The sequence below is a fragment of the Musca domestica genome, unplaced genomic scaffold, assembly GCF_030504385.1.
Source record: "Musca domestica strain aabys unplaced genomic scaffold, Musca_domestica.polishedcontigs.V.1.1 36, whole genome shotgun sequence".
Classification (NCBI taxonomy): Eukaryota; Metazoa; Arthropoda; class Insecta; order Diptera; family Muscidae; genus Musca; species Musca domestica.
In genome coordinates this window covers 4,741,601-4,756,984 of record NW_026712318.1, presented here as the reverse complement: position 1 = coordinate 4,756,984, position 15,384 = coordinate 4,741,601, and the positions used below count along the sequence as shown (strand labels likewise).

The window sequence follows — 15,384 nt, the reverse complement described above, 5'->3', positions numbered from 1 at the left end:
GTGGCCAGCCGGACATTTTCAGCTGACCTCTCTGGCAAGCAGACCCGATCATTTTGTTTGTTACAAACAAACTGCTGGACAACGAATGTTTCCTCATCTGAGAAAACCAAATTCGTCTGTTCACAACTTTCGGCCAAGCGAAGCAACTCTTGGCTCTTTTGAGTATATTTTCTTTATGTTGCGGTGTAAGTCCTTCCAATCAAGTCGCTTCTTTACTTTTCGAACAATTTCTGCTGATGTTGCCTTTTTTGCCGTCCACTTCCTTGACGCCGGTCTACGCTACCAGTACCACGGTAACGAGCGATGGTACGAGACACAAAAGATTTATTCACATTTAAATGCTGGAGTGCTCCAACGATAGCCACTTCTGGTTTTCCAGCAAAACATAAAAAAATCACACTATCACGCTTGAATTCCATCACAAATAACTTTTTTTCTGGAAAATTCTCTCCAAAATGCTTTTGTACGCTTATAAACAATATATTTAGCTGCCACTGGAATAATTTTAACAGCTGTCGGACAAGTGGCTTAGAAATGACAGCAGTCTGAAGTTAGTTGCAATTTTTTCATCTCACCCTGTATTCTTACTGAGCATAAAGTTCTATGCCGTCTATGGAAATTACTTTGACTTCCGTAAGGAATGAAGAAGGTGGAAAAAAAAATTCGATTCAAATGTATTTTAAGTCCGTAGAATTTTTTATATTGATACTTGTTAATTATACTTAAAATGAAGAATTTAAAAGCTTACTTTTTACAGTATTGAGAGCCATTCCTAAATTAATAAAATTAAAGGATCAGCATTTGCATAGCTCTCTCTGGAGAATTGAATTGTGGCCGGTGGTACATTGAGAGATATTGAAGTTGATGTTGTTAACAAGAAATCCGGCTGAAATATCACCAATGATGATATTATAGGGTAATGAGGCATTTAGCATTTTTCTTCGGCTTTCCGGAGTTGGCCGTTGGCGGTATTTATACCTTTTGATTTGGTTATATGTATAATATCTCATTTCTCTATATATTATACCGAAACCTCTAAACGTACGCTTTTCTTTGGCCTTGAATGTACTACTTATTTAATTGCATTTTTTTTTTTTGGTTGAAATCCGATTATAATTTGCCTCATTTGTTTCACTTAACATACACCTCGTTTAAGATTTAAGTAATTTTTGGGGATTATTCACGTTGTTATATCAAGTGTTTCAACAAATATATGTACATACATTTCAAACCTATTTTGTAAATTACTCTTTATGTGGAAATCAATAATCGCTTGTTTTCAAATGAAACAAAACACACCTGTTTTCTTTCCCTCTGGTATTTGGGCGTTTTTGAAGACTTTTTGTTTGCGTTAAATAGTTGAAAAAGTGTTGTAGTCATTTATTTTGAAAGTCTTGTAAGAAAAGATTACGTTTTGCGTAGTTTTAACTGGAATCCAATTACATTTTGTATGAAGAAAGTTATAGTGAAATACTCCAGATCAGGTTTAGATAAATTAAAATCAACATCAAATTTTTTCCTGCATCGATAAAAAATACAGGATGAAATTTTTTCAGGATGAAAAAATTGCAACCAACTTCCGTCCGACAGCTGTTAAAATTATTGTTTACAAGCGTACAATAGCATTTTGTGAAGAATTTTCCAGACACAAAGTTATTCGTGATGGAATTCTTTCTTTATATTTGGCTGGAAAACCACAAGTGACTATCGTTCGAGCACTCCAGGATTGAAATGTGAATAAATCTTTTGTGTCTCGTACCATTGCTCGTTACCGTGATACTGGTAGCATAGCCCGACGTCAAGGAAGTGGACGGAAGAAAACAGCAACATCAGCAGAAATGGTTCGAAAAGTATAGAAGCGACTTGATTGAAACCCGCGTCAGAGTGGCCGAAAAATGGTTCGTGAGCTGAACATATCGCAATATTCCATTCGGCAAATATTGAAAAATGAGCTCGGGGTAAAGCCATTGAAATTCCAAAAAGTACAAGAACTTATCAGAAAGAAAATGGACTGAAAAGTGATAGAGTTGCTTCGCATGGTCGAAAGTGGTGAAAAGCCGAATTTTGTTTTCTCCGTCTCCGATGAGAAAACATTCGTTGTCCAGCAGTTTGTAAACAAACAAAATTATTGTGTTTACTTGCCAAAGAGGTCAGCTGAAAATGTCCACCTTCGGTTGGCCACCAAAACTCAAGCGCCAGCCATGGTGATGGTGTGGGCCGTCATAACAGCCGATAGTTGCTCTCGTCTCGTATTAATCGACCGTGGCATAAGAATAAATGCCGAATATTATCGTTAAAACATTCTGGAGGGTGTATTAAAGCCTTGGGCACGCAAACATTTTGGATATTCCAACATAACTCATCATCATCGCACTCAGCACACGCCACCCAAGAATGCTTACAATATGAGGCTCCTCGCTTCATTTCCAGCACATAATGGCCACCAAAATCTCCGGATACCAATCCGCCTTACTATTGTGTCTGGAGTATTTTGGAAAGCAAGGTTGGTACTTAAAAATACCAAAGTGTCGATCACAATACCGCAGAGCAACATTCGGGCAGAGTGTGACGGTTTCATTTGCCATAATTCGTGCCAAAGGTGACCAATTCGAACAAATCTTTTTTAAAAAAATTTCATGTTATAATAAAATTTCATGCTACTTCCGACATTTTCTGCTTTCATTCAATAAAATTAAAAAAAAAAAAAAATAAAAATTGTGGCTTTTGACTTTGTTGCATTTTTTTTATCTCACCCTGTAAATAATATTTTCGTATAAAACTAAATGAATCAAAAGTCCAAAAAATCTACATCGTTTTGGTACATCGTTGGAATCCTTTTGATCTATCTTATTTTTATCAACCAAATATGACATGAATATTAAATAACCTCTCAAAATTTAATTTGAAATACCAATGCTAGGCCTAGAAAATTCCCCCACATTTGACTTTCAAACTCTAACCTTGCCGAGGAAATTTGTTGCTGTTTTTCTCGAAAATAATTAATGAAACTGGTCTCAAGCAAAATAGTTTAAATAAAACAAAACAAAAAGCAAACTATTTGCTTTTCTTGCAGAAAAGTCAACGCATTGACCTTGTCTTTTAGTTGGTCATCGTAAACGAAGAAGCGGTGATTTGTTTAGATAAACTATTATTATTAATATTATTGTTGTTTTATTTGTTTTTCTTTAAGTCACATTGTAATGTCACAGACAGCAGCAGTGCAGACAGTTATGAACGGTCAAATATTGTTTTGAGTTGAGTTTAGATTTCAATGTTTTACGCATCATTGTTTTTGTAATTCTTGCACAATCGCGACGATTACTTGGCCCACCATCAGTGCTGTGACCTGTTTCTAAGATGGTTATATTGACAACAGTTTTTTGTATTTTTTTTTTTTTCAATTTCAGGCAGACCAACCAAACCAAGATACGTACGTACAGCCATCAAACAAACGAAAAAAAAAGATGTCAATCAAATGTCAAAACAATTTAAAGCCACACAGGCAATAAGACGAGAAGCCCCCTCCCTCCACCACAACCACCATCATCAACATTTCAGCCCATCATCAGCATTCATATGCAGCAATAGTCTCTGCTCAATTTGTTAATTAAAAAATTAAATACGATTGTCATTCATTCGAGCGCGCATACATTTCGGTCTAAGCGTTTTGTCGTCATGCCATGGAAGATAGACCCGAGGCATAATTTCTTTCAATTTTATGGTAATTTGTTTATGGCCTCCTCATCTAGTTTAAATTATATCACGTTGTTTTATTTGGTCGTCAAATTTTAAGCAACAGGTTTGGTTGGCCTGTAGATTGGTTGGTCCATCACAACAAATCATAATTATTTGAAATATGTCCAACACGTGCTATATTGCGTATTTGTGTTGCGAGAATAGCTGTCGTCATTTTGAGGTTATCATCGCGAAGAGGCAAAAGAAAAAAAAAATTGGTCGATGGCCATTTTCTTTTATTTGGGGCAAAAAAATTAAATATCGTCCTGATGATTAGGGTTTAGGTTTTATAGGAATTCCCATGGGCGTAAATTCCGTGAGGATTTTGGGTTCTGACTAAATTCCGGAACTTTGTCTATGCCCATATTTTTGATGTAATATTGAGCTCATGGACATTAGATATTTTTTTTTAGGGATGTCCGTCCGTCTGGCTGATAAAATTTTACTCAAATGGTATTGAAAATGGGCCATGTAGGTCCACGTCTTCGTATAGCCTCCATAAAACCGTACCTCACTATATTCGCTATTCTGATGATTTTAGCGAAATTATTCACCGGATTTGTTTTAAATTTGGTATTTGAACTTCGTAATGGATACTATAGCCTAAGACAGAAAATTGTCTGTGGAGGTTCACGTCTTCGTATATGGGGCCTATACAAAACTGTACCTCCCGATATTCGGTATTTTGATGATTTTAGCGACATTATTCATCTGAATTGTTTAAAATTAGGTATTTGAAGTTCGTAATGGATACTACAGCCTGTGACACAAATTTTTGCATGCAGGCCCACGTCTTCGCATAGTACCCCCTATGTCGGTGTCTCCCTATATTCGGTGATTTTGATGATTTTAGGGTGTTTATTCACTGGAATTGTTTGAAACTACGTATTTGAAGTTCCTAATGGGTACTACAGCCTGTGACAGAAAATTGCATATGCAGGTCCATGACTTCGCATAGCCTACCTACCTATGTCGGTACCTCTCTATATTCGGTAATTTTGATGATTTTAGAAAGTTTATTCAGCGGAATTATTTTAAATTTCATATTTGATATTCCTAATGGGTACTACAGCCTGTGACAGAAAATTGCTTATGCTGGTCTAGGTCTTAGTATAGCACCCATAAAACTGTACCTGTACCTCGGTATTTTGATTGTTTTTGTGGCATTATTCACCGGAATTGTTTCAAGTTTCGTATTTGAATACTAAATTACTAGATAACATCTTCTTAGAAGGATAATAACCACATCCATGTACATAAAAATATAATTGCATTGTGTTAGTAATTGATGTTCTGTGGAATTCATTAACCGATTTTATTTCTGCAACATTCATATGAAAGGTGAGATCTATACCTAGGTTTTTATATACAAACGGTCTCCTTTTGGGTATTTGTTCATGTCTATATACAACTATTTAAGTGAACATGATTTAAAACATGATTTTGAAAATATTCCAATGACTGATTCAACGCCCAGATGAAACGGCTGATGCTAGAATGTTGAAATTTTGCACATGGATCAATGATAGTGTGAAAGGGTTCCCAGACCGGGTTTTTGGAGATTCGTCCTATAAAGGTGAAAAAGGTACTAATTTTGGAAAATTTGGTAATTTCATTAGTATTAACTAATTGGAAGATGCTAGGACCTTGAATGTCTATTTATGATAAACAAATTAGGGGGAGCACACATTAGAGTAGCACAGGGTTTCATAGAAATTCGGTTGGGTTTTTAGGGAATCCGAATTTTATGTGTACGAAAAGCACTCAAAATCACTTGTTTAGTGCCATAATGCTTTTTTTAACGGATAGGATAAAATCTTGAAATTTTAAATGGAAACGAATGTTTGGGAAATATCACTAATGCTATCAGGATGTGGTTTTGAAAATACGTACTTAAGCGTACCTAATCGTACCAAATGGAACTACAGGGTGAAATGAAAAAACTGCAACCAACTTCACACTCCTGTTAATTCTAAGCCACGTGTCCGACAATGCGTAGGCCGACGTCAACGAAGTGGACGGTAGAAAACAGCAACATCAGCAGAAATGGTTCGAAAAGTAAAGAAGCGTCGCAGTGGCCGAAAAATGGCTCGTGAGCTAAACATATCGCAATATTCCATTCAGCAAATATTGAGCTCGGGGTTAAGCCATTGAAATTTCACAAAGTGCAAAAACTTACACCGAAACTGAAAGAAATCAGACTCAAAAGAGCTAAAGAGTTGCTTGGCTTGGCTGAAAGTGGTGAATTGCCGAATTCGGGTTTCTCCGATGAGAAAACATTCGTTGTCCAGCAGTTTGTAAACAAACAAAATGATCGTGTTTGCTTACCAAAGGGGTCAGCTGAAAATGTGCACCTTCGGTTGGCCATCAGAAGTCAAGCGCCGGCCATGGTGATGGTGTAGGCAGCCATAACAGCCGATGGTCGCTCTCCGCTCGTATTAATCGACCATGGCATCAGAATAAATGCCGAATATTATCGCGAAAATATTCTGGAGGGTGTATTAAAGCCTTGGGTACGCAAACATTTTCGATGCACTCAACACGCGCCATCCAATAATGGTTACAAAATGAGGTTCCTCGCTTCATTTCCAGCGCACAATGGCCACCAAAATCTCCGGATACCAATCCGTTGGACTATTGTGTCTGGAGTATTTTGGAAAGCTAGGTTCGCGCTAAAAAAATATCAAAGTGTCGATCACATCAAGCAAGTGCTTCGCCGGGAATGGGCCAAAATACCGCAGAGCAACATTCAAGCAGCGTGTGGCGGTTTCGTTGGCCGTTTGAAGGCCATAATTCGTACTAAGGGTGGCGAATTCGAACAAATCTAAACCTATTCTAAAATTTGATGCTATTTCCGAATAAAATTTAAAAAAATGCAAAAATTATGGCGTTTGACTTTGATGCAGTTTTTTTATGTATATTCACGATTGGCATAAAATTCTATGTCGATTTAGGGATGTCCGTCCAACTGGCTTATTAAATTTTACTCAAATGTATATTATGTCTGCAGGACTTTTGGTATTAAAAATGGGTCATATAGGTTCACGTTTTGGTATAGTCCCCATATAACGGCACCTCCCGATATTCGGTATTTTGATAATTTTCGCGACATTATTCACCGGAATTGTTTCCAATTTGGTATTTAAAGTTCGTAATGGATATTGCAGCCTATGACGGTACCTCCAATATTCGGTAATTTAATGATTTTAGCGACATTATTAACCAGAATTATTTCAAATTTGGTATTTGAAGTTCGTAATGGGTACTACAGCTTATGATATTTTTGTATGTGCAGGTCCACATCTTTATATAGCCCCCATATAACGGTACCTCCAAATATTCGGTATTTTCATGATTTTAGCGTCATTATTCACCGGAGTAGTTTCAAATTACGTATTTAGAGTTCATAATGGGAACTACAGTCTGTGATAGAAATTTGTCTATGCAGGTCCAGGTCTTTTGATGATTTTAGCTACACTATTCACTGTTTATTTCAAGTTTGGAATTTGAATGTGGTAATGGCTTATGACAAACAAAGCCTATGTAGATCCACGTCGTATAGACCGATTTTTTTTTTGTTACGGGAGCTATAATAAATACGATGATAGTGTAGGGTATCATATACTCGAACCTGACTAACTTTTGACCTTTCCCTACTGGTTTTGTTTTAGCACATTGCACGACCAAGTGAAAGCTTAATTTTTAGAAATTTTGCAGCCAACTGATGTGGCTGCAATTTAAAAGAAAATCACCCCTCGAACTTAACATTGTTTTCAATTCTTCAATTTATCAAATATCCCAGTGCAGCAGCACCAAGAGCCTTGATGAAATAATGTATGCACTTTAATTGAGATTAAGTGGACAACTGTGAAGGCAATTACCCCAAGAACGTTTCTACCATTCCGGCAGCCTAGTCATAGGGAAAGAACACGAAGGCAAACAAAGGAGGATTCTATCAAAACAAATTGAGACAATGTCATGCATGCATACAAAATTAATCATGATTAACATCTTTAATTGATTTTAATGAAAGAAATTTCAAATACACAATTGCCACTTTTGTCACAACAATTGAAAAGGTACTCGTTTTATTTAAAATTGTCAGAAGAGTAAAAACTGCATTCCCTTGTATGACAATAGTGAGAAAATGCAAGGCATATGAATTTAAATGACCCTCCCTTTCCTGGAAATTGCTGAAGTACAATGTCTTTCTCATGAGAAAATATTCCTTTTCAGAAGTTTTGAATTTAATCCTTTAAATGTAAAAAAAAGATTTTTTTTTTAAAAATTCTGCTCACACAAGTTATGATTGGCAATTAAAACCCTAATGCCATGTTTACGTTAGAACTTTTTGTAGGGTTAACCTACTTTGAGAGGATTTATTTGAAATAAAAGTAATGGATATGACAATTTAAATCCAAACCCTGTGGGTTAACCCTCATATATATAAACGTACTGTAACAGGAAATTTGAATACAGTCTTTCAACACTCCGAAAACAAAAATGTATTCCTCATATCCTTAAGATAGATACAAGGTGAGATAAAAAACTGCAACAAAGTTAAACGCCATAATTTTTACATTTTTTTTTTTTTAATTTTATTGAATGAAAGCAAAAAATGTCGGAAATAGAATCAAATTTTAGAATAAGTTTAGATTTTTACGAATTGGCACGAATTATGGTCTTCAAACGGCCAATGAAACCGTCACACGCTGCCCGAATGTTGCTGTGCGGTATTTTGGCCCATTCCTGCGAAGAGCTCGACACTTTGGTATTTTTTAGTGCCAACCTTGCTTTTCAAAATACTGCAGACACAATAGTCCAACGGATTGGTATCCGGAGATTTCGGTGGTAATTGTGCACTAGATGGTGCTGAGTCCTATTGGAATGTCCAAGGTCTGCGGCCAAAATGTTTGCGTACCCAAGACTTTAATACACCCTCCGGAATATTTTCGCGATAATGTTCGGCATTTATTCTGATGCCAAGGTCGATTAATACGAGCGAAGAGCGACCATCGGCTGTTATGGCGGTTCACAGCATCACCATGACCGGCGCTTGAGTTCTTGTGACCAACCGAAGGAGCACATTTTCACCTGACCTCTTTGTCAAGTAAACACGATCGGTGTATGTTCTTGCACCTTTTTGGAATTTCAATGGCCTTACCCCGAGCTCATTTCTCAATATTTGCCGAATGGAATATTGCGATATGTTCAGCTCGCGAGTCTTTTTCGGCCACTGCGACACGGGTTCCTATCAAATCGCTTCTTTACTTTCCGAACCATTTCTGCTGATGTTGCTGTTTTCTTCCGTCCACTTTCTTGATGTCGGGCTACCAGTAGCAGAGACACAAAAGATTTATTTACATTCAATTCGGGAGTGCTTTAACGTTAACCACTTGTGGATTTCCAGCCATATATAAAGAAATCACACTATCACGATTGTATTCACTGGAAAATTTTTAACAGCTGTCGGACGAGTGGCTTTGAAATGACCTCAGTCTGAAGATGGTTGCAATTTTTTCACCTCACTCTATACATCCTCACATAAGAAATACACTGAATTTGCAACCGATGTTGGTGTAACTTCATTTTCTAATTCTCAGTAATTAGGAAACCCTACAACAACAGCATTTCATAATAGGCCTAACTAAAGTCTCACCGACTGACACATTTAAGATTTAATGTCTTCTTAAATGACTTCTAATTGTTTTCACATTAACCCATTTTAATAATTTTCCATACAAAAAAAAAAACTCGGATAAAATCAAAAGGTGTTTAAATGCCTAACAACTTGTTGTTACGACGTTGTTCGTTATTAATTATCCATTTCCGGAAATGATCATCGATCACCCGGATGGTTAGCACCTGCAGTTATCTAAACATATTTAAATAATCATTTACAAACTGATTTGATTCTTTAAAATTACTTTCTCTAGTTACGGCCAATAATGTATTTTTAATAGCCTAAATCGATGTGACGCCTCAAATCTAATTGTCGTTTTCTCTTACACCAGAAGCAGGGTTTGAATGGATTCAGGGAGAATTTGGAAAATTATAGTTTTAAATATTTCTAAAGTTAAAATGATCACAGAATATTTCGATTACAAATAATAAGTATGTAATTATCATCATTTCCGCATGGTTAAAGGCTCATAAGTCCTTTTCAATTCTCAATTCTCTATCGGGAAATAGAGGGTATTCTATTCGGGAAATAGAGGGTATTAAAAGTCCTCTATTCAATAAGGATCTTTAGAGGCTCTTCAAGTCATTAGAGGGGACTTAAAGGGGTTTATATGCTCAAGACAACCCATAGAGGGTCCCCTAATAAAGGGAGGACCCTTGAAGGGTCTTCTATTCTATGGAGGACCCTTGAAGGGTCTTCTATTCAATAGAGGACCCTTGAAGGGTCTTCTATTCAATAGAGGACCCTTGAAGGGTCTTCTATTCAATAGAAGACCCTTGAAGGGTCTTCTATTCAATAGAGGACCCTTGAAGGGTCTTCTATTCAATAGAGGACCCTTGAAGGGTCTTCTATTCAATAGAGGACCCTTGAAGGGTCTTCTATTCAATAGAGGACCCTAGAAGGGTCTTCTATTCTATAGATGACCCTTGAAGGGTCTTCTATGCTATAGAGGACCCTTTAAAGGTCTTCTATGCTATAGAGGACCCTTTAAGGGGACCTTTTAAGGGTCTTCTATTCCACAGATAACCCTTTAAGGGTCTTCTATTCTATAGAGGACCTTTTAAGGATCTTCTATTATATAGAGGACCCTTTAAGGTTCTTCTATACTATAGAGGACCCTTTAAGGGTCTTCTATACTATAGAGGACCCTTTAAGGGTCTTCTGTACTATAGAGGACCCTTTAAGGGTCTTCTATACTATAGAGGACCCTTTAAGGGTCTTCTATACTATAGAGGACCCTTTAAGGGTCTTCTATACTATAGAGGACCCTTTAAGGGTCTTCTATACTATAGAGGACCCTTTAAGGGTCTTCTATACTATAGAGGACCCTTTAAGGGTCTTCTATACTATAGAGGACCCTTTAAGGGTCTTCTATACTATAGAGGACCCTTTAAGGGTCTTCTATACTATAGAGGACCCTTTAAGGGTCTTCTATACTATAGAGGACCCTTTAAGGGTCTTCTATACTATAGAGGACCCTTTAAGGGTCTTCTATACTATAGAGGACCCTTAAGGGTCTTCTATACTATAGAGGACCCTTTAAGGGTCTTCTATTCTATACTATAGAGGACCCTTTAAGGGTCTTCTATACTATAGAGGACCCTTTAAGGGTCTTCTATACTATAGAGGACCCTTTAAGGGTCTTCTATACTATAGAGGACCCTTTAAGGGTCTTCTATACTATAGAGGACCATTTAAGGGTCTTCTATACTATAGAGGACCCTTTAAGGGTCTTCTATACTATAGAGGGCCCTTTAAGGGTCTTCTATACTATAGAGGACCCTTTAAGGGTCTTCTATACTATAGAGGACCCTTTAAGGGTCTTCTATACTATAGAGGACCCTTTAAGGGTCTTCTATACTATAGAGGACCCTTTAAGGGTCTTCTATACTATAGAGGACCCTTTAAGGGTCTTCTATACTATAGAGGACCCTTTAAGGGTCTTCTATACTATAGAGGACCCTTTAAGGGTTTTCTATGCTATAGAAAACCCTTTAATAATTCCATAGATGACCTTCGGAGTGCCTTTTATTCCATAGATGACCTTCGAATTGCCTTCTTTTCTGAGGAGGACTCATGAACGGTCTCCTATTCGACACATTCAAGCTTAACGCCTATTTCACTTACCTGCTGATTCGCCTCATCATCATTGCCCGCCAACAATTTCACGGTGCTGCCATTGGCCAAATTAAAACTACCATTGGCCGAATAGTTATGCTGTTTCATGGGTGTGGTGGGACTACGCGAAAAATTATGGAAATCCCGACTGCCACCCACTTCTTGGCTATGATAATCCGAATGAATATCATTCAAGGTGTTATTGCTGCCACTTATGGTTGTCACACCGCTGGTACTCATGTGACCCGATGTGGCCGTTGTTCTGCCACTCAGAGTACCGCCACCACCACCTACACCCACGCTACTGCCATTTCTCAAGGCCGTACTGCGGCCATCCGAAGAACTCATCATTTCGGTTGTTGTTATATTCGAAATATAACTACGTGTCGTTTGGGGTGAGGGTGTTACGGGTGGTCGTCGTGGCCCCTCACTTTCCGCCACTGAGCCTTCGATCCTTCGTCGCATATTTACCCAGGATAGGCGATGCTCTTGCCTACGATCCATGGTGGGGGGATTACTGGAGTACGCATCATGTCCCATGGCATTGGGTGTGTTGCCCATCACATAAATGCTTGTAGCTGTCGAATCGCTGCGTATACGCATGTCATCCTCGTTAATGTGTTGTTGCTTTGTTGGCTGATACGATTTGTGGGTGGAACCAGCATCTGATGGTGCTGGATGCATTGCTGCCGGACTTTCGCTATATGTTGACTGTGACTGTGACTCTTGTGGTTTCGGGTTCTGCCTCCGTGAGGCCACAATAGTTTTCAATTGTTGCATATGCTCATCAAGTGCTTCATCACTTGTCCGAGTTTTAAACGTTGGATTCATTGTGCCACCACTTAGTCTGCTGCTATGTTTTGCTCATTTACTTCGTCATTCATTCGCAAGAAACGTGTTTCCTAGTTGTTTGAGTTCTTCTTCTCTCCGCTGTGGCTTTAAGCAGAGGGCATTGGATGCCAATGCTTTTGAAATTGTGTATCTACTAATAAGGCGTATCTGTAAATAAATGCATGAAAATACAACGAAAAAAATAATAAATTAATATTAATTATTTCTTATTAATAAATTTATGTTTTTTTTTTTCTTCTCTTCTCTTGTTTTGTTAATGATGATGATTATGGAGATAAAATCTTTGAAGTTAAATTTTACTAACAATAGGATGATATACGGAAATCATTTTTGGTCAAGATTGCATAGATCACGATATTCAATATGACATTGAACATCGGGGTGGCGAACCATGTAATGGACATAAAAAAAATGATGATGAGTTGGATTATATTAAGTACTTTTTATGAAAGGTATGAGCTAATGGAAAGGTGATTACGACGAGCATTATCTTCAATTTAATTAACAATTCCGCTGTGCAGTGAGGATGTCTTCAATAGAATAGTTCCGAACAAAAAATGCTAAATTTGTCGAAAACAAGTAAAATAGTATCAGTCGGTTTTGACGGCAGATGTATACCCCCAGCCTTGAGTTATGAACGTAACAGATTTGGACTATATCGACTACTTCTTGTACTTTATATGAGATATTTTCGGAAAATGGAAAAAATAGATATAGCGGACCGAATTATTCCATTCATCTAATACAGATAAAATATATTGGTATGTGCAAAATTTGATTGGATACGATTGTTCGATTTTATGCGAAATCATAAATTCCGCAAATTACATATTCATATCAGAATACTGGTTTAGAGAAATATTTAGATATAGCAAAGAATCGCCGACTTGTTTCTCAAGGTATGACAGTTATAAGTTGGCAGATGTATATCATCTTCACAACAGATCTTATGTTAGAAATAATGTCTGTATGTGGGAAATTTGAGGAGATGGATGGATGCATTTTGATGTTTTTTTTCGAATTCCTTAAGCGTTTTGTTTTTAAAAATCTTGAACCTTATGTGGGGAGGTACCAGAAAAAATGGTCCGATCTCTACCATCTTTATAACAGATCTTGTGTCGATGAAAATATTGAGAAACTCCAAGTCTGAATAGAATCGGATGTTAATTTTGATTTTTACAAGCTTCATGGATACTCAAAATTTTGACCCTTTTTGGGGGAGGTACCAGAAAGAGTGGACCGATGTATTCCATCTTGGCACCGGACCTTAGATTATCCAAGTCTGAATAGAATCGGATGTTAATTTTGCCTTTTACGAGCTTCATGGATACTCAAAATTTTGACCCTTTTTGAGGTAGGTACCAGAAGGAGTGGACCGATATATCTCATCTTCACACCAGATTTTGAGTTAGTAGAAATAATGGGACGTGTGTAATATGAAGAGAACCGGAAGTTTATTTTGGATTCTTTGCTCGTTTTGATTATTCAAAACTCAGGTGCTTTGTGTGGGAGGTACCAGAACGAATGGTCCGATCTCTACCATCTTTATAAAAGATCTTGCGTTTATGAAAATATTGAGATGTGCCAAGTCTGAATAGAAACGGATGTTAATTTAGTGTTTTAAGAGCTTGATGGATATTCAAAATTTTGATCTTTTGTGGGGAGGTACTTGATGGAGTGGACCGATATTATCCATTTTTGCACCCGACCTAGAACTGACGTAAATATCAGGATTTGCAAAGTTAGAACAAAATCGGATTATCGATTCTCTTTCTGTGCAGAAAATACACATTTTTTGAAAATCTCGATCATTTGTGTGGGAGGTACCAGAAGGAGTGGACCGATATATTCCATCTTAACACCAGACCTTGGGTTAATATAAATATTGACATGTGTGAAATTTGAAGACAATCGGTCTCTTACATCACATTTTATAAGAGTTATATTTATTCAAAATTTTGAACCTTTGTGGGGTAGGTACTTGATGGAGTGGACCGATATTATCCATTTTCGCACCTGACCTAGCACTGATGCAAATATTAGGATTTGCCAAGTTGGAGCACAATCGGATTATCCTTTCTCTTTCTGTGCAATAAAATATTTTCATTAAAAAGTTCGAACTTTTGTGGGGTACGTACCAGAAGGAGTGGACCGATATTGCCCATCTCCGAACTCGATCAACGTTTGATAATAATATTACGATGTACCAAGTTTGGATCAAATCGCATACACCCTTCGAGAGTTATCGTGCGCACCAGCCAGACAGAAAGACGGACGGACGGACATCGCTAAATCGACCCCAAATGTCCTGAAGCGGATTTGGTCCAAAGAGACCTAGGGTCTAAACCCGTTATATCGATGAGCCACGTTTAGGACGTACCAAATGATATATACCCTCTTTAGCCACATGGTTGAGGGTATAATAAATCCAAATTCAATTCAACCATTTTAGGGGGAAGTATCGCAAGGAATCCTATATTTACTTTGGGTCTATGGTTAATAGAAATTAAGACGTACACAATGTTTAAAGAGAAGGATTATAATTATTAAAAATGTTGAACCCTTATGGGGTAGGTACCAGAAGAAGTCTAATCGGTCTTCATATCAGATCTTGCCTTGGTAGAAATATTGCGAGGCATGAAATTCGAAGATAATGGGACTCTTATTTTACGAATTATAAAGTTATTCAAAATTTGAACCCTTTGTGGGGAGATACTAGAAGTGGTGGACCGATAATATCATCCACCGAATACGATATAAGTTTGAAAATAATTTTACGACACACCTATGGACCAAACCCTTCACCAGCCAGCCGAGACAGACGAATCGTCTCTTAACAGCGGATTTCGTCCAAGGAGACCTAGGGTATAAAACCGTTATTTCGATATGGCTCGTTTTGGACGTATCAAATGATATATACCATCTGTGGCCATAAGGGAGTGGGTATAAAAAAGCTTCGAAGTAGAAATTTCCGAATATATGAATTCCAGGCGTTT

General features: G+C 37.4%; 1 protein-coding gene across 3 annotated transcripts in view; it reads right to left on the bottom strand.

Moving 5' to 3' along the window:
* Positions 1 to 15,384, bottom strand: part of LOC101889989 (sodium- and chloride-dependent GABA transporter 1) — a 166,806-nt gene that overhangs the window by 95,175 nt on the left and 56,247 nt on the right. For all 3 annotated transcript variants that reach the window (XM_059126051.1, XM_059126053.1, XM_059126052.1), the window contains one exon: positions 11,546 to 12,535. In XM_059126051.1, the coding sequence (XP_058982034.1) occupies positions 11,546 to 12,367 (822 nt within the window). In that variant the 5' untranslated portion in view covers positions 12,368 to 12,535. The remainder of the gene's footprint in view (positions 1 to 11,545; positions 12,536 to 15,384) is intronic.